This window comes from Polyodon spathula, chromosome 5, assembly GCF_017654505.1.
Source record: "Polyodon spathula isolate WHYD16114869_AA chromosome 5, ASM1765450v1, whole genome shotgun sequence".
NCBI lineage: Eukaryota > Metazoa > Chordata > Actinopteri > Acipenseriformes > Polyodontidae > Polyodon > Polyodon spathula.
Genome location: NC_054538.1, coordinates 64076782 through 64097840, shown reverse-complemented (window position 1 = coordinate 64097840; position 21059 = coordinate 64076782). Strand labels below are relative to the sequence as shown.

The 21059-nt window shown below is 39.1% G+C and overlaps 1 protein-coding gene across 2 annotated transcripts in view; it reads left to right on the top strand.

Moving 5' to 3' along the window:
* LOC121316155 (acylphosphatase-2-like) overlaps positions 1-19724 on the top strand; it is a 44766-nt gene extending 25042 nt beyond the window's left edge. For both annotated transcript variants that reach the window (XM_041250999.1, XM_041250998.1), the window contains one exon: positions 19220-19724. In XM_041250999.1, the coding sequence (XP_041106933.1) occupies positions 19220-19334 (115 nt within the window). In that variant the 3' untranslated portion in view covers positions 19335-19724. The remainder of the gene's footprint in view (positions 1-19219) is intronic.
* The last annotated feature ends 1335 nt before the right edge of the window (positions 19725-21059 follow it).

The window sequence follows — 21059 nt, the reverse complement described above, 5'->3', positions numbered from 1 at the left end:
CTTGTGGGCCTTTAGTCTGGAAAGGTTGAAGACATCACCATCAACCCGAAGCCTGATGTAAGCACCGCCCTCACAGGCGGCAAAGGCTTAACTGCTGTGTAGAGAGCAAAGAGGGTATGCACGGACACACATCCTTGTTTAACCCTATTTCATGTCCTTGTGTAAGGCCTTGATGAAGTTCATAAACCCGGATTAGCAGCCGACCTTTTCTAGTCATCTCTATAGTGCCTGACGGTTGAAAGGATTGCAGATAACAACATAGTTGCAGGAAGGAGCAGTTACATTTTCTGGGCCATGTCAGTTCCACCTTGAGGCTGTAATTGGGTTTAAGTTATAACTGTGCTGACAGGGTAAACATTTCCAATAACTATGACCCGGGATACGGACACTAATGGCCAATTTTCCAGCAATTTATTTTCACAACTAAGTGACAGATTGGGAGATTTCCATTACATGAGAGTAGATGTTAATCTTCATGCTGATTTGAACTCCGCTATCGCCAAGATAAGCACCAACTAAGACGTAGCTTTGCAGTAAACTAATGTGATCCATCTGCATCTCCATCCATTTGCGTTGTTTTCCATCTGATGATGTGGATATCCTTCTGTCTGGTGTTGATTGCTGAAGTGTAATGCTGGCTTGAGGGATCAGTTCTTTTTGCCACCCCAGTGCATCAGCACACACAACGGCTGCGATGCTGGCTCCAGGAATCAACCCAGTGCGGTCTGCCCAGCGCATCAGTATGACAACCGTCTGGATTGAGCTCTCAGGGGTCTTCAAGTGGGCACCTTCCATCCTCGATGTTTCGTCGACTAGCCCACGACACCTCAAGAGGGCTTAACAGTGATTCTGCCGTCCCAGCATCCCCGACTCGGCTCAGCCCAGCTTACTTACCTGTATATCAGCGTTGCTTTCTTTCTATTGTGCTTGAGATCCCCATCCAGAATCTTTCCATCTCAGCTACAGCCAGTTGCTGCTCCTTTCTGCTGCTTCAGATAAGTTCTTCACTGTGTGATGCAACTCTTGGCCACTGAACCTGACATCTCTGAGAAACCTGGTTGTAGAGTGTGTCGTTGTTGTCATGTCATCCATGTATGCTCGAATTGGTGGTAGTCGCATTCCAGAAGCCATGCGCTCTCCTCCCGCTACCCATTTTGATGCTCTAATAATTACTTCCATTGCCATGGTAAAAGCCTGTGGAGAAATGGTACATCCTGCCATTATTGCCATGTAGTGCTGAATTATGAAGTTGAAAAACTAATTTGCAAATCTCCAAAGTAGGCTTTCACTAAATTTGTTATTGTCATTGGTATGCTGAAAAAATCAAATGCTGCCCAAAGAAGTTCATGTGGCACTGAACCAAATGTATTAGCCAAATCCAGGAATGTCACATGGAGCTCCTTCCTCTCCTTTTTTGCTGATTGAGTTTGTTGCCAGACTACGCAGATGTGTTCTAAGCATCTTGGGAAACCTGGAATGCCTGCTTTTTGTACTGAAGTGTCAATGAAGCAGTTCTTTAATAGGTAGGTTGACAATCTCTGAGCAATAATGCTGAAGAAATTCTTGCCTTCTACGTTTAATGGGGAAATAGGATGAAACTGACCGATGCTTGTAGAATCCTTTTCTTTTGGTATAAGGACCCCACCTGCTCGGCGCCATGCTCTTGGTACAACCTGTTTTTCCGATGCCACTTTCATCAATTTCCACAGGATTCGAAGAACTCCAGAAGCACTCTTGTATATTCTGTATAGAACTCCATTAGGCCCTGGAGATGATGACGCCCTTGCTTTTTTCACAGCTTGCTCTACTTCTTTCCACTTAGGTGCACAGTCCTCCATTTGGTATTCAGGTGGATGAATAGGTGGGATATCTGAAGGAATTGACATAGGCTTCTGCCTTTTTAAATCTCTTTATGAATATTTCCGCCAAATATCTCTCCAGCTCGAACTTAGATTTTAGTATGCCTTTTTCCTCACTGGTGAATAGCTTCTTTACAAATTTGAATGGATCTTTATAAAAGTTAGTTCTCGCACTCTCTTTCTTTTTGTAGCGTTTCCATAGGCGCTCAGCTCTGCTCAATGTTGCAAGCTTATCTTTTATGACTCTTTGTAACAGATTGACTTTGTTCTGCTTTTCTTCATTGCTTCCTCAACTGCCTCCTTTCTCTAACTAAGTGGTTAATCGCCTGCTGCCGTCTAGACTTTCCAGGAATAGTTTGTACTTTTTCCTTCCTTTTTTCAATTCCAAACCTGTCGCTTCCATATGTGTAGATGATGTTCCCAAATTTATCCAGCTTCTTTTCAACTGTTCCATTTAACCTTTCCAAAGTAAAACAGAGATCCGGTTTACTGTGTCCCACGCAGTTTTCTCACAAACTCTTGGCCATTTAACTCCAGGCTTGTGCCCATTGAGGTTCTTTTCTCTTACGCTGGTTCGTCTGACCGGGTTCGCAAGGATCATTAGGTTCATCACTAGTTGTATCCACACATGTCCTCCTCACATCTATGATAGGGGTGCTGATATCCTGCGATTGAAGTGGCAAATTGCAAGTTTGTTGGACAAGAGCATTACTTATCAGGCTAAGAATCAAGTGTTACTGGGAACTAGTGTGCACTGCTATTTACACATGCTCTTTATAGTATAAAAAGCCTTATTGAAAGTAGTTCTGTAAGAACAAACAGAGTGCTAGTTAATTCTGACAGCTTGGGTTAATACCTGCAGCATCACCATCCCACTTACAGGTAAAAATGTACAGTAGTCTGATCAGCTTTAGTATGTGCATCGTTGGGGTGGTTCTCATGAGTGAGTTACCATATGTCAGCTGAGAAACCTCAAAGTACCTTAATAACTGTAAAAGCACTGAGAGCAACAGTAGGAACAAGATAATAGGCGTTCATAGTCAAAAATGCCAAATTTGTTAACATGAAGTGTGTTGTGTTGACACTAAATAGCAATGTCAGCAGGCTGCATCAAAACACTTCTGCTTTTGAGGAAGAGCACAAAAAATTCGTACTGCGAAATTCAAAGGACAGCCTTGTTTTTTACAGAATGGAGAAAAAAGAATGCTCACAGACAAAATGTAGTGTTTTGGTAAAACTGTTTTTAATATTCTGAAACCCTGCGTATATATATTGAATAGTTAGCCCAGTGGTTGCTTGCAGCTTCATATTTCTATTTTTAGAAGCATTGAGTGTTAAGAACCTACCAGTTAAGAGACCACAAAAACAGGGTCTGTTAATCACACTCTTAGCAGTCTGTTTCTGGTGTATGTATGACCCTTTGTTAGTATGATACTTGTGATCCTCTTTGGACAGCAGTGTAAAGGCGATCTAGCAAGAAACAACTGCAGTAACGAACTGTTAAATTATTGTTTTGTTTAGTTCCTTGCTAGTTTTATGAAAGTATTTATTATGTCTCCTTGGGTGGCAATTTATATTACGCCAGGTGTCTGCTACTTAAAACTGAAAAATAGCATATTTTTATTAATCCAGGACTGACTGTTGCTTTTGTTTTATTTCACCCGTGAGTTGATAGAGATACAAAAGCAAATACTATCCAGTACTTAGATGTCCTCAGTCCCGCCTACTGATCAATAAAGTAGTCACTCCACGGATATCACATTAGTTTTTGCTTCTCTCAATCAGGTAGGTAAGGTAGATACAACTAACCTCTCCAGTTGCATGATTGATTCTTTGTAAAAGAGCTCTCACTTTGAGTTTTTCTGCTAATTCCACTGCAATTTATTGCTGGAAGTCGGCTTGCCACTTCCTCGGAATCAGAAACTCGACTTCTAAGGACTAAGCTGAAACACTGCACAACTGCACTCGGCGACTGTAGTCTGCTTTCTGACCTACAACATCTGCTGTCTGTGTTTTTTCCTCTGCTTTTTGAGCTAACAAAATAAAAATAATAATAATAAAGGGATGATGACCTTGTCTGCCCACTCGCATACACTTGACCACCCACCTTGGTGCGTAGGTCCAAAAAAAAAAAAAAGATCTCTCTCTTTGTGTCTTTTTTCTGTGTACTTTCTGTAGGCAGTGCTCCACACTGCTGCAAGCTGCGCGCTGCATTGGTTGTGTGACTGCACGCGGTCCAGACTAGACACCCGGCCCAGTAACCTCAGTGCTTTCGTCCCGTTTGCTCGGTGCCTTCATTGCCCTCTGTACCCTCGGTGCCTCAGTGGCCCACCTCAAGAAAGCATATGCAGCTGAAGTGCAGGTAATGCACCTGGCCTACACAAGTCTCTTAATGGCTTGCCTGGATGACATCCTGCAGTCAGCGCCCCTCCCTGAGCCAGTAGCCTCAGAGCTGCACTTGGTCACTGGCACTGGTAGAGGAGACCGTGGGTGCTGGTAGGGTCGATGGACATCCATGCACAAAAAGGCGCTGGACCTGCAAGTAGTTCACATCGCTCTCCAGCACTTTCTCCCAGTGTTCCAGAGGAGACATGTCCTTGTCCACATGGACGACATGTCAGTATTAGATTATGTCAACCGCCAGGGAGGACTTTGGTCCCCAGGGTTGTACTGCATAGCCTTTTGACTACTGACCTGGGCAAGGAGGCACTTGCTATCTCTCCGGGCTGTTCATCTTCCAGGAGTGGCGAACCGCCTCTACAGGGAAGAACCTCACCCATCAGAATGGTGACTCCACTGTCAGGTGGTAGACTGCATTTGGGAATGATTCGGGAGGGCCCAAGTCTATCTCTTTGCCACGACAGGGACGACTCACTGCCACCTATGGTTCTCCCTCCACCACTGTGGGGGTCCAGTAGGTGTTGTACACAAGTGTCCAAGAATGCTTTTATACGCATTCCTGCCAATACCGTTGCTCCCGGCCTTCAAAAGAAAGTTTGAAAATCTTTGCCAGCTGCTTCAAGGCCAGCCCTGGGAGATCCTGCTGCGCATGGATCTCCTCAGTCAGACGAGAGGCACTCTCTGGCACCCAGAACCGGGTAGACTCCAGCTGTGGGTCTGGCCCCTGAATGGGACCGTTTGTCTGCCTAGGGCTGTCAGACTGGGTCGCCAGAGCTTCCTCTACAAGGGCACTGTATGCTTACAAGTGGAGGTATTTAAAAAAATGTTGTATAACCAGTGGCCATGATCCCATTTATTGCCCTATATCAACTATTACAGTTTCTGCAAGATCTGCTGGAGGCAGGCAGGTCCCCCTCTACACTAAAAGTGCAGCTATATCTGCATGCTATGTCCCCATTGACTCAGTTTCTCCAGGTTCTCATATTCTGGTGAACCGTTTTCTAAAGGATGCTCGGCGGTTACGTTCTCCTAGGAAGGAGGTCCTCCTCGAGTGGAGTCTGGACGTGGTATTGGAGGCTCTCACTAAGTCCCTGTTTGAGCCTATTCATTCCATAGAGCTGAAATATCTCTCTATGAAGACAGCCTTTTTGTTAGCCATCACCTCCGCTAAGCTTAGTGAGCTCCAGGTTCTGTCAGTGCACAGCTCCTGTATGCGTGTTTGGGATGATGGAAACAGGGTGTTGTTACGCACAAACCCCGCTTTCCTCCCTAAGGTGATTACGGCTTTCAGGAACTAGAGGCTTTCCATCCCCCTCCTTTTTCTTCGGCGGATGATTGGAGATTGAATTTCCTCTGCCCGATTCGAGAGCGCTGCGTCAGTCTGACCAGCTCTTTGTCTGTCATGGTGAAAGAACCCTGGGTCAAGCCCTCTCGAAGCAGCGACTGTCCCATTGGATTGTGGACAGTTTCGACTGCATATACTAATGCCGGCATACCCCGCAGTGGGAGGGTGGTTATTTATTCCTTGTATGTCAGGTTTACAGTTTGAAAAAACAGCACTGACAGCAACAGCAAGCATGGCTGGAAAGAGAAAAGGGATGCGCATCAGCACGAAAATTCAGTGGAAATAAAAATGTCTCTGTTAGATACTGTAAAGCATGCTTGGAACTCTGTCAGTCAGCAAACAATGCAACGTTGCTTCAAAAAAGCTGTGTTTTCTGTAGTTGAGGAGAGTGCCGACGAAAATACAACCAAATCTGAAACTCTGACAACACCAGAGGATGTCAGAGGAAGATTTCTCAGCTGTGTTACCTTAGTGACCAGGACGTTCTGCCTGAAACAGACACCGATGACGTAAGCGTGCGTGCTGCGCTTGCAATTCTGTGGCGTGCTATAGAGCAGAATCCGGATATAGAGCCGAATTGGGATTTTTTTTGAAAACGCTGACAAAATTTGTCATCCATACTTGCAAAAATAAAATGCCCAGATGCGTATCATAGAGTTCTTGGCTGGAAACAGTTTGCAGTAATGTAGCCTGCCTGTACTGTACAGTTCTACACTGGCATTACTTTTTTGCACTTGCTTTTTATTACGTTCATAGGTTTTAATAAAAAAATGTTATTAGTGTAATGCATGTCTTAATAAAGATTTTTAACTGATACACGCTTGTTTGTGTTGTTTACTGTATTGGTGTGATTGGGGGACATTTTGAATGTCAGGTTATTGTGTGGGAGTTTATACCATCCATTGCTTACTGGGCGAATCACGTTAACACAAACGTGCCCGTTCTAAGCGTTGGCGACAGTAAAATGATTTAAAGGATTGCTCTTCAGGCTGTGTAAATGGTGGCAGAACTAAGAATTTGTGAGAGTCTCTGAAGTGTATTTTTGTCTTTAAAAGGAAAGTGGTCCTAATTTATTATTTTTACACTGAGTCCACGACTGTTCAGATCAATTGAATAAACACCAATATCACATATGGTACTCAACTACAATACAGGGCTTGGTGAACGTGAGGAAGCTTTTTGATTTTTCGACTCCTTTACCTACCTTGAGAAAAAGCAGTCCTGCGAAGTACAACCAGAAATAAATTCTACACTGAGTTATGTGTGCTGGTTGCCACCGTTACCATGGAGACACCACTCTTGATTATAATGACGAGCCTATTTAAAATAATGTAAGATAATGTAATGTTTTCTCAAGATTATTTATACAAAATGCAACCCTTGTTAAAAGAGTTAAAAATCAACCCTTGTAAGGTTCTTCTTTTCAAGATTTTTATAGCCATCTTTTTTTGTTTTACACAACATTGTCTTTTTTTTTTAAATCTAGATACTGTGCTGAATGGGTTCTTACATCAGTAGTTTTTCTAGTCAGCCTGCCAAGTTGTGCTGTGCTTTTTACCACAAAACAATTGCTGGAAACCAATCAATGTTCAAGCTAAGTCCCCATTGTTAGAATAAAGTAATTTCCAGATGTAGATACCCTGTTTTATAAAATGCACTTTAAGAAATATTAAGTAAACCAAAAAACAACATACACATACATTTTTTGTGATTGATCTTTTTATTTTTTTCTCAGTAATCAGGCAGTCCGTGCAGTGAAGGGTTTTAGGGGGGGGGGGGGGGGGGTAGGGGGGGGGGGGGGGCAAAGAATGCATTTAAGAGCTCCCTCTCCATAATAATAAAACTCTGCAACAAACTTTTAAAAAAGCAAACGGCTGGCATTGCATTAATAAACCTAGTGAAGCAGCGGATAACGTATAGGCTTCATTTTTGCAAAGATATCAACCAGGGCATCAAAATCAAGGTTTTGATTTACCAGTGATCTTTCAGTTGCTGTTACAGGCAGATCACTCAGATGAGGATTGGTCATGAAAGTTTGTAAATAGATTTTAACCAAACTTAAAAAAAGAAAACAGATGCGCATTGCTTGCAGTGGTCACTGGAAGAGTGATGACAACCTTGATGATTTTTAGTAATATATAAGTACAAATAATAGCAAGTCTCCTTTTGGAGTTGTACCAGCTCAAAAAGAGAATAAAAACTACCAGTGACGCGAGTTCAGCTTTTCATTCCCCTCTTCGACTCGGTAAATTCTTAATTAATTTTGAGTCGTCTAATTTAAAAAAAAACAAAAAAAAACTGTGCACTAGGCCTATAAACAAATCAAATGAATAACTGTAGCGCAATTTCTTTTTACATAATAAATCTTGCTGCTGCATTTTAGACATTACTGCAAGCTGGAAAAAAGAAACGAAAAAAAGGGGAGTTCTGGAAAGCTTTACTGCTCTGCACGCATACAGCTTAGTTTAGTTCAGTGAAAGCGAAACATTTCAGTCTTAGACTGCTTGGGTAGGATAGCTGGCACAGAAACAGTACGTGTACTCATATTTCCAATTTTATTTCTGTATGTGTGTTGGCCCCCCTCTGGTGTTGGGGCCCCTGGTGCTGGCATTGGCCCTGGCTATTATTTTGCTATTTGCTTAGTTGCTGTGACTTGATAGCTCTTATAAGCTAAGCGTTTTTACTGACAAGTTCCCAAAACACATCTTAAACACTTGAACAGAATTATTAGCAAAACGTACGTACCTTTCACCTTTGCTTTTTGTAACACAATGTACACAACTGCTGCTGTTGTACAGTTTGAATTTCAACAAATGCAAATTATCTCAATAACTTGGGAGAGGCTGTTGCCATGGCGTTTTCTTAGGCAGAACATTTTTAAAACATAGTAGTATTGCAGCTGGCAAGAAAAAAGAGAATATTTAATTCAACAACGTTACATTGTCAGGCTAGTCCCTGCACTTTCGATGTCCCGAAGCATAAACGCTTCTTTAAGTCTTTTAACTTCTAGCAGAAACTGCCAGTCGCCCCTGATTTAAGATTCACTTGTATCTTGGATAGGTCTTGGTTCACAAAAAAGAAGCATATTGGTTACATCGGCCTGTTTGCTGTGTCTGTTTGCGTATTCCATGGAGAGAGCCTCTAAGTGAAATTAGTAACATGTTTAGCAGTGAATCAAGGGTTGGTTTTCTTTGCCAGTCACGGTTTGTCAGTCTGAAGTAAGTGTGCGGTCATATCAGACACCAGGAGGGTAGATCTGACCTGCTGTTCTGTGAAACAAATTTAGCATCAGAACTCTCCGAGGAACCTGTGACCCACTTGTTTTTTTTTCCTTTGCACAGAAACAGATTTACAAGCTGAGCAGGAACAAAAATCTGACCTGTTATAATGTGCTTTCTTTTTAAAGAGGAGATGGCATCCTTTACAGGTGTGTGTCTCCAGTAGTAAATATTACACTTTTTCAATATTTGTGACTGAAATATCTGTGGTATGCATTACTTACAAATATAATTGCTTTTGAAAATCCATGTTGACAAGGATTTGTGTTCTGTCAAATCCCAGCATGTGAGACTTAGGGATGGTCTCACAGTAGTCTAAAGTCAAAAGAAAAACTTGATGTAAGCAGCAAAACACATTTTTCAGTCTGTTACCTGAGCTACAAAACAAAAACAAAAACGGTTCCAGCAGCATTTTGATAGAAAAACCTCGATCCATCTTCCCCAATAAGTCTGATCTGACATATGGTGATGCCCAGGTATCACAGTGTTATGAACTGTATGAACCTGAGACTGTTGTCATTGCAATTTATTAAGAAATTGGAAAAACAGCACACCTGAGACTTCAGTTGGCCAAAAGAGAACAAGACTCAAAGAACAACTACAGCAATTCATCAGATAGATGGGACTAAAGCCGTCACAGTTCCTGGATTGCCTCCACTAAGTCAACAGATGAACATTGAAATCTCCATTCTGGGATAAGTAACACAGATACAACCAAATACTGGCTGCTTTTGGTTTCAAAAAAATAAAGTAATACTTCTGGTAGAAACCTGATTCTTTTCATATGTAACTCAAGATACAATTAGATCAATGCAGTGTTACATATACTTTGAAATCAGTTTTTACTTGGTTGATTTTCTCTTATATACAGAAAGTGATATGTTATATGTGATCATTCTTGCTACAGTACATGTGCCTGCATCAGTTCTGCTCAGTATACATCAGATTACTGTGTAAGTAAAGGCAGGAGACTGCAGGGAATTGTGTAATCAAATATGGAAATTACATTTTATTTTTGATGTTCATTTAAATATTGGTGCATCTGTAAATAAAAATAGAAAGAAATGATCTATTAAAAAAAACTCTAAGGCAAATGCATATATGTTGAAAAAGATTACATTTTCACAGCAGTGAGAAAAGCACATTGGGGAAAAAAAGAACTCCAACCAAACTAAAACCAATTTAGTTTTGTGCGTAAATTCACTCCAAGAAGCTATTGTACCTCAGCCTGTTCAAAATGCACACAGCGACACATATCCCTGCAAACAGTGACTGTGAACAGCTTCAGCATGTGACAGACTCTTCACGTTTCAGCTGCTCTATTCAGAGATTAAATCACCCACCAGCATCCATATGAGAACCATTATACCTCACGCTGGGTCCTGGTAATAATGTATTGGTTTATGAACTTTGTCTGGAAGCACAGCCTTTACTGGGTTTCTTGTCATTCATTTTTTTTAAAGGGAGGCACCGCATGCTCAGAGTCAACATAGCTAAGCTTTTTTATTTTTTTCTCCCATTTTCCAGTTGAAAATCTTGCACAACATGTTCTTTTATGAAATGCCAAAATGGTCCATGCTGTGAATTTCCTAAACCTTTTTAAAAAATGTTTATCTGAAGGGCATATACTTGTATTTACTGCCTTGGAGCCGGTCACTTCAGAGCTGGAACCGGAACTCTGTGGGGATTAGATTAGGCTGCCAGGACAAAACAGAGAATAGAAAATGGGCAGTTCATTAATATTTTGTCGTGTAGCACAGGGTCGAATGGAATATGGCTGTTTAGCCAGCCAGGTCTGTGAGGCTAATGTGTATTCTTTTCTATTTTATTTTAGATTATACAAGTCTTCCTTAGAAAGTGAAGAATAGTGGTCAAGTTTTTACCAAATTAACCAGTTGTTATTTCTTATCTGGTATTGGGTTGCACATTGTATTGGAAATGGATTAGTCTCATTATACTTTCTCATGTACAGTGTGTATTATGTGCAGCACAGTTGCAGTGCTCCTATTGTCCTGGGAATGTACTTTGGTATTTTCAGTCCAATTGGCTAGGTGGGGCGCACATGGCTGCTCTTTCAAGTACCTTCTTTTCCTTAAACGAAAATGAAAGTTGAAGCAGGATCAGTTCATCCTAGTATTGGGTAGATGGAAGTAACCGTTTGTACAGTATAGCTTACATACTCAGTGTTTGAGCTTTCTGCTACAAGAAGGGCAATAACCCTGTAATATCCAACACTTTTTGATATATTAAACTAAGCATCAAAAATAAAATATCAGTACCTATTTGTATTTTGTTACAATATAATGTATGGGCGTCCATAAACTGTGTACTTTAACAATACTGGACCCATGTAATGCATCCTCCATGTAATGCATCCTGCAGCAGACTACTGACTATACACTTACTATTATAGATTTTTGTAATGACAGCATTTAAAACGAGCAACATTTTTATCACAGCAGATGGTCACTAATTTGAACAGATACTGTAGGCTTTACTACAACTGCACTTGGGTCCTAAAATTGAATGTATTCATTGTATTTACCTGTGTATTTTGTATTATTAAATTAACAAACAGAAAATCAACAGTATACCTGTACAGTAAATGGAAATATAAAAGTATTTTTAGGAGACAAAATCATGCAGCTTTTTCAGTTGACAGTCTGGTTTTCTTTTTTTTTACTTGGCAAGGTTCTCCAATTAAGATTTCAACCTGAGTTAATTGCTAAAATCCTTCAAGACAGGGAGGTAGGCTGGCTTTTTCACCGTTATACTCCCTGTCTATGCTGTCTATGCTGTCTCAGCAGTGGCTTGAGAAGGCATTGATTCTAATAAAAATGCAAGACAACACTTCTCTTTTGACTTAGCCCCTGGGAAATGTACTGCATGGCTGTTTTCTGTCTGTTAAATGCCTATGGTTAGAAACTTTACACAAAAATCTTTAACATATACTATATATTAGCTAAAGCATCAACAGTAGTTTCATGACACTGTTGTGTTAAAAGATCTGTATCAATTAACAATTCCTTCTTCTTGGCAATATTCAATAAGAGGTCTAGTCTACAGTCCTATCCTGTGACAAAATATGGATTGATGAGATGTAGCCTCAGTTCTCTTCCTTGTCGGCATTGTCACCCTGCAGAGCAGGCTGCATGGATCGGGGTGACAATGCTATGTGCACACAATCAATAGCACCCATCACACTGGGGAATCCAGCAATCTAGTAGAAGCCCACTTTCATATCCTGTAAGCCTGTTCTCTATGTGCGAAATTTAATATAATTCCCTGTGAGCTTTAGAAGTTTTTTTTTTTAATTGCAGGTTATTAAATAGGTTGCAGTTAAAGCTGAATGACATAGTTTAAAATAAATAGTTAACCCTCTAAAGCAGGGGCGCCCATTAATTTCTAAAATTGCATTGATGTGCTGTATTGTTTTGGAATTCTTCTTTTAAACAAACTGCCTCTTTTAATATAATATGTGTGTATGAGTGACATTCTCATTAAGCCAATCACAGCTCACAGAGGTAGTAAAATAGCCAATCAAATGGCACACAGGATCCGTTTCCTCACCCGCACGTGTAACAGCACACGCACACACACACACACACACACACCATTTTGATTAGGATAGCGAAGCGAAGGCTTGTTTAAACTATTTATTTTTTACTTTGTCTAAAATTTTAAACCAGTTGCCAGAAAGTAGTTGGAGATGTCACGGAAGCGGAAGGTGGAGGTGGAACACGGAAGATTCCAAAGTCATTAACCAGATGATTATTTTTTCACTGAATAATTTTGACGGCAAGGCAATATGTCTGATTTGCAGTGCAACCGTTGCAGTTATGAAAGATCCTAACTTAAAATGTCACTATGACACGCTGCACAAAGCAATGTATTTTGAGTCTACTGGAAATTAAAGAAGCTATGGTGTCTTAACGAAAGGTTTTTCTGACAATGAGAAGAAAAGTGCTGTGGAAGCCAGTTGTATTATTAGCAAACAAATTGCATGTGCTGCCAAACCTTTTTCAAATGGTGAATTTGGAAAAGTGCATGCTTAAAACAGCTGATGTAGTATGCCCTGAAAAAATAGAACATTCAAGTTGATTGGTTGGAAACGAAATGGCAGGTAATGTTAACTTCAATGTTATTGAAGAGCTTTTAAGTTTAAGGATGAACAACTCAACCACAGGAAAATACTTTTTTAACTTCAAGAAGCCATGGAAAGTGCAGCAATAGCTTGGAAGAAACTAAATGGGAATACAACAGATGGTGCACCATATATAACTGGGCAAAAGAGTGGACTGGCTAGCGGAGTGCTGTGAAAAATTAAAGAAAGAAATGCAGAAGTATCCATTTTCTGGATTCTGCATCAACAGGCATTATGTGGAAAAACTGCAGAATTAGAACACATAATGAGCATCGTTATCAAGTGTGCCAGAAAAGAAGTGCCAAGTGTGCGGACAGAATTCATAAAAAGGTGCATCTCATAGTGCTGCTGTTTACTGTTTCACATTTTCACAGGTTTTCAGTGCTATTAAAACATTATATTTTGGAATATACGTTAAATATTGAGCCTTAGCATTATATTCGCTGACTTTTTTTTGTTTTTTTACTGTTTGAGATTGCCAGTGAAAGTAAAATATTATGATTATTATTATTATTATTATTATTATTATTATTATTATTATTATTATTATTACTGTTTGAGATTTCCATTGAAGTATAATACTCTTCTATTTCCTACTATGTACATTTGTGATATTGAGTTTTTTTTGTCAGTGTTCTAGGAAAGCTGCTTCTAGTTATATCTGCCTATTTCTGTACTATAAAATACATGAAGTAATATGTTGATTAATTTAATTGAAAATTGATGACGAGGAATCATGCAGTGGTAATGTGTTTTGTGTAAAGTAGTATATTTCTGTCTATGTATGCAATAAAGCCTGACCGGGTGTCTGTATACGTTTCCCATCCCCACCCAGGGAGCATCAGAATCAATGGGAAACCCCCCTTCGGAGTCCCCAGCAAAGTTCGGCCTCTTTACTGATGCCGTCCAAGCTGTGTGACTCATCCTGCGCTCCCAACGGCAGCGTTTTAACTGGATGAGCCACTCGGGGACCCCAAAAATGATTAGTTTTTTATTAAATATCCTTACGCAAATAAAGTATTCCCATTTATAACTTTGGACTGCACACTAAGTTAAGCTGAGTACATTAATTTAATTGAAACATGCAAAAGAAAGAGCATCTTTATCTTTGATATTGTGTTGAACATTGCCATTGAAAAATTATTAAATACCATGTGAATACAGCTCATCTTATTATTCTGAGCTGGATGCTCATTTAAATACATCAGCATGCATTATGATAAAAATCACATATTCATTCTGCTTACCATAGAGTGAAGCTCTAAATGTAGCGTGCACCATAATATGCAAGTATCAAAATTGCAATAGTAAATATGGAAATCATTAACGTGCACACTGATTGCACCATAATGTTTAGTGCCGTTTTGTAAATGAGGCCCTTAATGTGTACATTTATTGCACAATATAACCCTAACCATGACCCTATCTCTATCCCTAACCTTAAGCCTAACCCTAACTCTAAACCCAACTCTGATCTTAACCCTAACCCTAACCCTTTTCAGATACAATTGTGTACTTATATCTATTTTAAAGTATTTACACATTAAGTACATGGTAACTAAGTCTAATAACATTGTAATTATGTGTAAGTACATATGTAATTGTAACTACTATGTAAATACACAGTAATTAGAGACACAATGTAAAGTTGTGTAAATTACTCCTCTTACAACCGGCAGCAGAAGGAGAATATCAGTGTCATCTACAACCTTAGTAAGTAGGGGTAGGTATTGGGACTGATGATCTGTATTGCAATATATTGCAATACTGAAGGCAATATTGCGTTGTGTATTGTGATACATAATGGAATTCAGCTGCAAAACATATATACACTGATTTTTGGAATTTATAGTATTGGAATGTAATATGACAAATTAAACTCTCATATGAATGCCCAGTAACTAATTTTTGTACTGTATGTGCTTGTGCTCCCAATTTGAAAAATAGAAAAACAGTGCTGGTTTGAAAGCTATTTAAAATTCCCTTAAAACATTGATTTTACATGTCATTTTACATTTGTATTATTAATAATATCTTTTCATTTTATATTAAAGATGTTTTTCAAAAGTAAATCCTATGACTGTGGCCATAAACACAGGTTTAAAGCTGCTGTATATATGGGTCAGTGCAGAGACCCAGGGCTTGGAATGAATGACTGACCTTGCTTTTAAGATTTACTATATGATACAAAAGCATAAGTAAGTGCTGCACATTTATTTAAAATATAAAATACTGGTGTGTAATGTTATAAACTATCTATTTATCTGCTTTGTTGTTTTTTTCTCACAACGTACACTGCCAGAACTTCTGTTGTTTTTTGATCAAATGCCGAGGTCGAGGGAAAAAAGATATAAAAAATATAGTGTAAAATTACATTGTCCAGAACTATCGACAGACAGTCTTTAAAAATACATGCGAAAACAACAAAAATTGCACTGATACAGTTCTTAAATTGGTGATGAATAAAAAATAATTTGAGCCTTTGTGTAATTCGTACTTTCATTGGATGCAGAGCTCCAGAAAAAAAGATGGAGGGGAAAATGTGATATAGTACAGGGCATCCTGGTGATTGAAGTTCTGCGCTGGAGATGACCTCAGAGTCTAAAGGAACAGAAAAAAAACAAGCATGATAAAAATAGCCAAAACACCAAAGACAACATTTACCTGCTAGCTGCTTTCAGAACAAGCCAAATGTAGCCAGGGGTGTAGTGCTGGGGGGTCGGGGGGAGCACAGCCCCCCCTCTTCTCTTGGGCAGGGAGAGCACCTCCGTACTTCACATGTAGAATATATGTATTAATATATGGAGATATACAGGTGTATAACCTATACAAATAGTCAAAGAATACAATAACCTTAAAAAAACCTATGAGAGATAAATATTAGATTTATAGTGTGTCTGGTCTGGAGCAACAGGTATGAATAATGTAGAGAGGTGAAGGGAACCTGTATCAACACTGTGCTGAGGTGTCAGCGTTTTACAATTAGATGTAATAATTGCAACAGTTCTTATTTTTAGACTTGTATATAAGAAATAATGTAGATAAAGTAAACTAAAAGTTTATTTAAAAGACTCAATCACAACAAACAAATAAAGGGTACCTGCGGCCTTATACACATCTTTTTTTGCAAACAGATGCACTTCTGTTTCAAAACCTCTCAAGCGGCTGCTTGACCAAACCATTCTATATACGAGAAGGGGGATGAGGGAGTGTTACGCACAGGATTAATAATAATAATGACTGCATTTTAATCCTGCATGTATTAGTGTTTGAAGCTGGTTGTGAAAATATGTATAGTATTTGTTTATTGATGTATCTTTGATATAAATAGCTGTAAGTCTAGTTGCTTTACAATACTACCTCAATACCTGATTGTCTGAAATTGGTACACTTGTTAGCCCTTTTAAATACAGTTGTCGTATGGAAAAAGTAGGCTGGGGAAAAAGTAGATCACGCAAGCGCATTAAGGTAAAAGAAAGGCGCGGCAACTATTTGATTAAAGGGGAAGTTAACTGCACTCAGCATTTTCTGTCTGATCATTGTTTTTGCCAGATCGTATGGTAATGTGTTCACACACCTCTTTCTTGGTTTTGTTTATTTATTTTCTGTCTGTAAAATATGTGTGATGCAAAGTTTTCTGTTATGTCTTTATACTCGGACTAAAGTGTTAAACGTTTGTCAACTTTTTCTGCCGGTGTGTATTTACAAATGTCGTTGTTAGTCAGATGTAGGCTGTAGTTGATGTGTGATCGCAAAGATTTATTTACTGTATATTATTAAAAGGCTTTACATGTCAAAATGTTGTCAATCTTTAATCAAAATTAAAATGTTTTAATGATATATTCTAATGACATACAATCATACAGTATTATTAGTATTGATTATATTATTTTGTCAGTAGGCCTAGCGGTAACTGTCACAGTTTAAAAAGACAAAACATAATCAGCCTAGTTTTAAAGAAACATAAAAGACTAGAAGACCTATTTTACAGCATTCTCTTATCTATCGTTATACTGTCAAATATGTCCGATCTACTTACTTATGTAAATTTGTTCTTACAAAATCAATTTAAAAGGACTTATTTTTTGTTACCTTATTCCCTGGGCTCGATCTACTAATTCCCCAGATGTAGCACTAGTACAGCGATCTATGCGTAAACCTTAGAAACAATGGAACCTCCCCTTTAAATTCTAGACTGCGATCCACTTTTTCTCCGGTCTACTTTTTCCCCTTGGACACCGTAATTACTAATGACAAACTGTGTATGGGGAAATGGGGAATGCAGGCGGCGTGGAAGGGTTGAGAGAGCGAGAGTGGGGGTGGGGGGGATAGCGACCCCTCACTTCTAAATATAGCACTACACCACTGAATGTGGCTGGAAAAACGCCAATCTGGCAGCACTGGGGGAGTAGTCTAAAAGTTGCATTACCTATTAAATGTTACCTCAAGTTCAATGTACAAATAAAACGTGAATTCGTATAAGTTGTTTTTAAAAAAAAAAATCAATATTTTAAGTGGCGTTCCGGTACTTTAAGATGAAGTACACCACTTTGTATGTAAGGTTGGTGGAACAGCCAGCATATTTTATTTCAGCCTTTTATAAACAACATACCACAATGTTTGATGCGATACAGCCATCCTGTTTAGATTGCTTTGCAGAATTTAAGCAGCTCGATCAGTTTAACCAAAAAAACAGAATATACATTAACAGCAGTGCGGCAAACAGTCACTGAGTTGTGCAAGCATTACCTCGCGTGTTAGTATAAACACTTTGAAGGAAAAACACACCGTTGTGCTTCTGTTGTGAAGGGGCTTAGCACCACTGTTCACTACAGTACAGTAATTCTATATTGAAAGGGTAGCTGGAATACCACCTGTTTGCAGAGTACATGATGGCTGGTTCCAGATAATTATGCTTTGATCCCAGCAGCAGCTCTCATATGGCTGGATGCACTCAGTGTTCAATGTCACTGCATCTACATTGGCTGAAATGTTTGATGGATACTAATCAGGATGCAGCTGACCAACCTAATGAGTTCCTAAGCTTGCTCAGTCAAACAGTGTTTGGAAAGTGCTCTTAAAATAAGAAAACAAATGTCAAACCATTCAATACCTTTTTTTGTACTTCTGTTGATTGCGTATGGAAAGTCTGTCATATTTTTGGAGGATAACTTATAATGATATAAGCGCAGAGACACCTGGAACCCAATCATTTAAGACATTTTGGATTTTAAAAGCTCAGACTAGAGTAAAGTGCTGTATCTAGGTCAAGCTTGTATATACTGTAGCGTACGGTACACCAACAGATCTTACAAGAAATTGAATTGTTTCTGCACATTATTAAGGCATGGACTAAATCAGACAGAGCTTGTTGCAGGCAGTAGGTCTAGCCCATATATGCTTGACTTCAGAATGAAGATGTAACACAAGATCAATATACAATGGATGACTGGGCAGATGCATTTCACCTCTTTTCATATGGCATGATGTATCGTGGCTACTTGCTGTGCAGCTACTGTAATGACCACATTCAATAAGCGAAGATCCTATATAACCTTTTCAGATAAGTTATGTAGTTTGAACCTTATGAGTTATGTTGGATTGACAGAATTATGTATTGTTTTGCCTATCCATCCCCTTAGTGATTTGTAAATATCATTAAATCAGTAAATCATCCCTTAAACCCTAGACTGTTTCCTGTAAATGTGTAATGTAAGGCTACAGTGACAATGCCAGACAATGAGTTTTAGATAAATGAGCCCTTGTCACCTTTCCAGGGTTTCAGTGTAGAATGCATTTGTACAAAACTGATTGGGGAAAACAAGTGCAGTATTTTTAAAGTATTTGAGATTGTTTGCAAATTAGTTAAGTGAAGTCAAAAACATGCAAAAAAAATTGTCACACTGTGATTTGCGGAAAACTTATTGTTTCAATTTCACACTTGTAGGTGGACTTATACCTCCTCCTCCGGAGTTGAGAAAAAAATGAGTAAGGGTTTTTCTGGTTTTTTTTCACTTGCAGGCACTCTTTTTTTTCTCAAGGCAGAATTGAGGGGAAAACATTCCTCCAACTGCCCTTGCAAAACTTGCATATCTTTTGAATACCTGGCCCTTAGTTCTGTAATTACAAGAGAACCTTACACTGTACCAGTTGCCTCCATGCTAACAGCTTGCAATGTTTCTCTCTTCTACAGGAAGAAGTGGCTGAGCACAGTGGGGAGTCCAAGCTCTCGCATTGACCGGGCCGATTTCTCCAATGAGAAGAAGATCTCCAAACTGGATTTCAAAGGCTTCTCCACTCGATTCTGAGGGAACTCACAGCTCTGCATGGGTGGAAAAGAATGTCTTGATTCATTCTCCACATAAAATAAAACCTGTATGACGGCACGTTAATGAATACTTTACTGAGTGAACCATCTCGGTTAAAAATTGTTGCTAATATTAATATAAGAGCTGTAAGATTGTACAGCAGATGGGTTGCTCTTCAGTAATTGTACCCAAGCTGGCGGTGTTGTGATTGCTGCATACTGTAATTACCTATTGTTTCCAACAGCCTTTTCTTGCATGTCTACTTTACCTAATGAACAAAGGCTAAATATATTTTCTTTAAAAATTCTCACCCTGATAATACTTTTTCAAGTTACTGTGAATATCCGTGTGATGTTGTAATTGCTTTAGATAATAAAGCATGTAGAATTTTGAAGTCTATACTTGCCATTACTCGTATTATTTTACGTAAATAACATTTTGACAGGTAAGGGTATAGCTATTATCTTAACCATTGTACAAAATGATTAGGTGCCGCTCTCCTTACCTAATATTTCGCTAGGAGAAACGAATTCTATGATCCATTTATCTAATGCAATGCTCACAAGAGTTGTTCACACCTTCCTTCCTGCAGCAGCAACACAAGTCAGACAAACCCTGATGTCTTTTAGGTATTAATAAATGTTCATGAGAACCCATACTCCACCTCACATGTCCATTACCTGTTTCTCAGAATTTTTTCTCTAAGTTAAAACTTAAAGGATTAATTCCACAGGCTTTGACAATACCTACAACTCACCTTTACTGTAACAGACTGACTTTCACTAATGAAAAATGGAAAAACTCTGCTATTGTATATGTTGTCTATACTGTAACAAAGGTTAATCCTGCTAGGAAAATGTAGGTGACACCATCTTTTTAAAAATCCTTTCTAAGAGCAATTTGCAGATGCGCTATCAATAATTAAGTCATGGCTAGAGACACTAGTTAACAGTCAAGAATTAAAAGCTTACCAGTTTCACTATTAGATTTAAGCTGCCTTTTGTTCTACATAACCTTGAGGTAAAATTGAAATCCTAATTGTAATTGGTAGGCAACACATTTGTAAGAGTGCAAGATTTGTTACCTTCAAAGAAGACAAGCACCTTCTGCTTTGTAAAATAGCGATGACTCCATGAAGACAGCACAGGATTGGCCATTATTTCAGTTTACGTACTCATCAAGCATGAGTCAGCCTAAAGATGCTGTTGTGTTACATAAGACCGGGAGAGGACAGATGCAGCCTGGCTCTGTGTGTTTTCCCATATGACACCAATCTGTCACTGCATATTAAAGTGACATCTATTCAGATCTTCCTCTGCACAGTGAAATCCTCTTACCAGACACAGAAAACCAGGGGTGCATTCAACAGGCAGAGCGCTCCAGAGTGTTAAGTGGCGCTTTCTGTTGAACGACCTGCACGCTGAGAGCGCTTCATAACGTTTGCTAACATTCTGAGGAGCTTATTCAGTGGTTTTAAAATGGCAGAGATGCAGTAACTGTGTGGCAACCGTGGTGTAATTTCACCACAATTATGGTAGTTAACCGGAACCACTGGTTAGAGACACACTCCTGTTGAACAAAAACCGCGGTTTTTTTTTTCTTCTTGCTAAACTATCAACTAAATTTAATTTAAATTAATAAACCAGAAAACGTTTTGTCTTTTTTTTTTTAACATAGTGTATCGCAGCATCGGTACTTGTGAACGGGGTAATGGCGACATGTTTT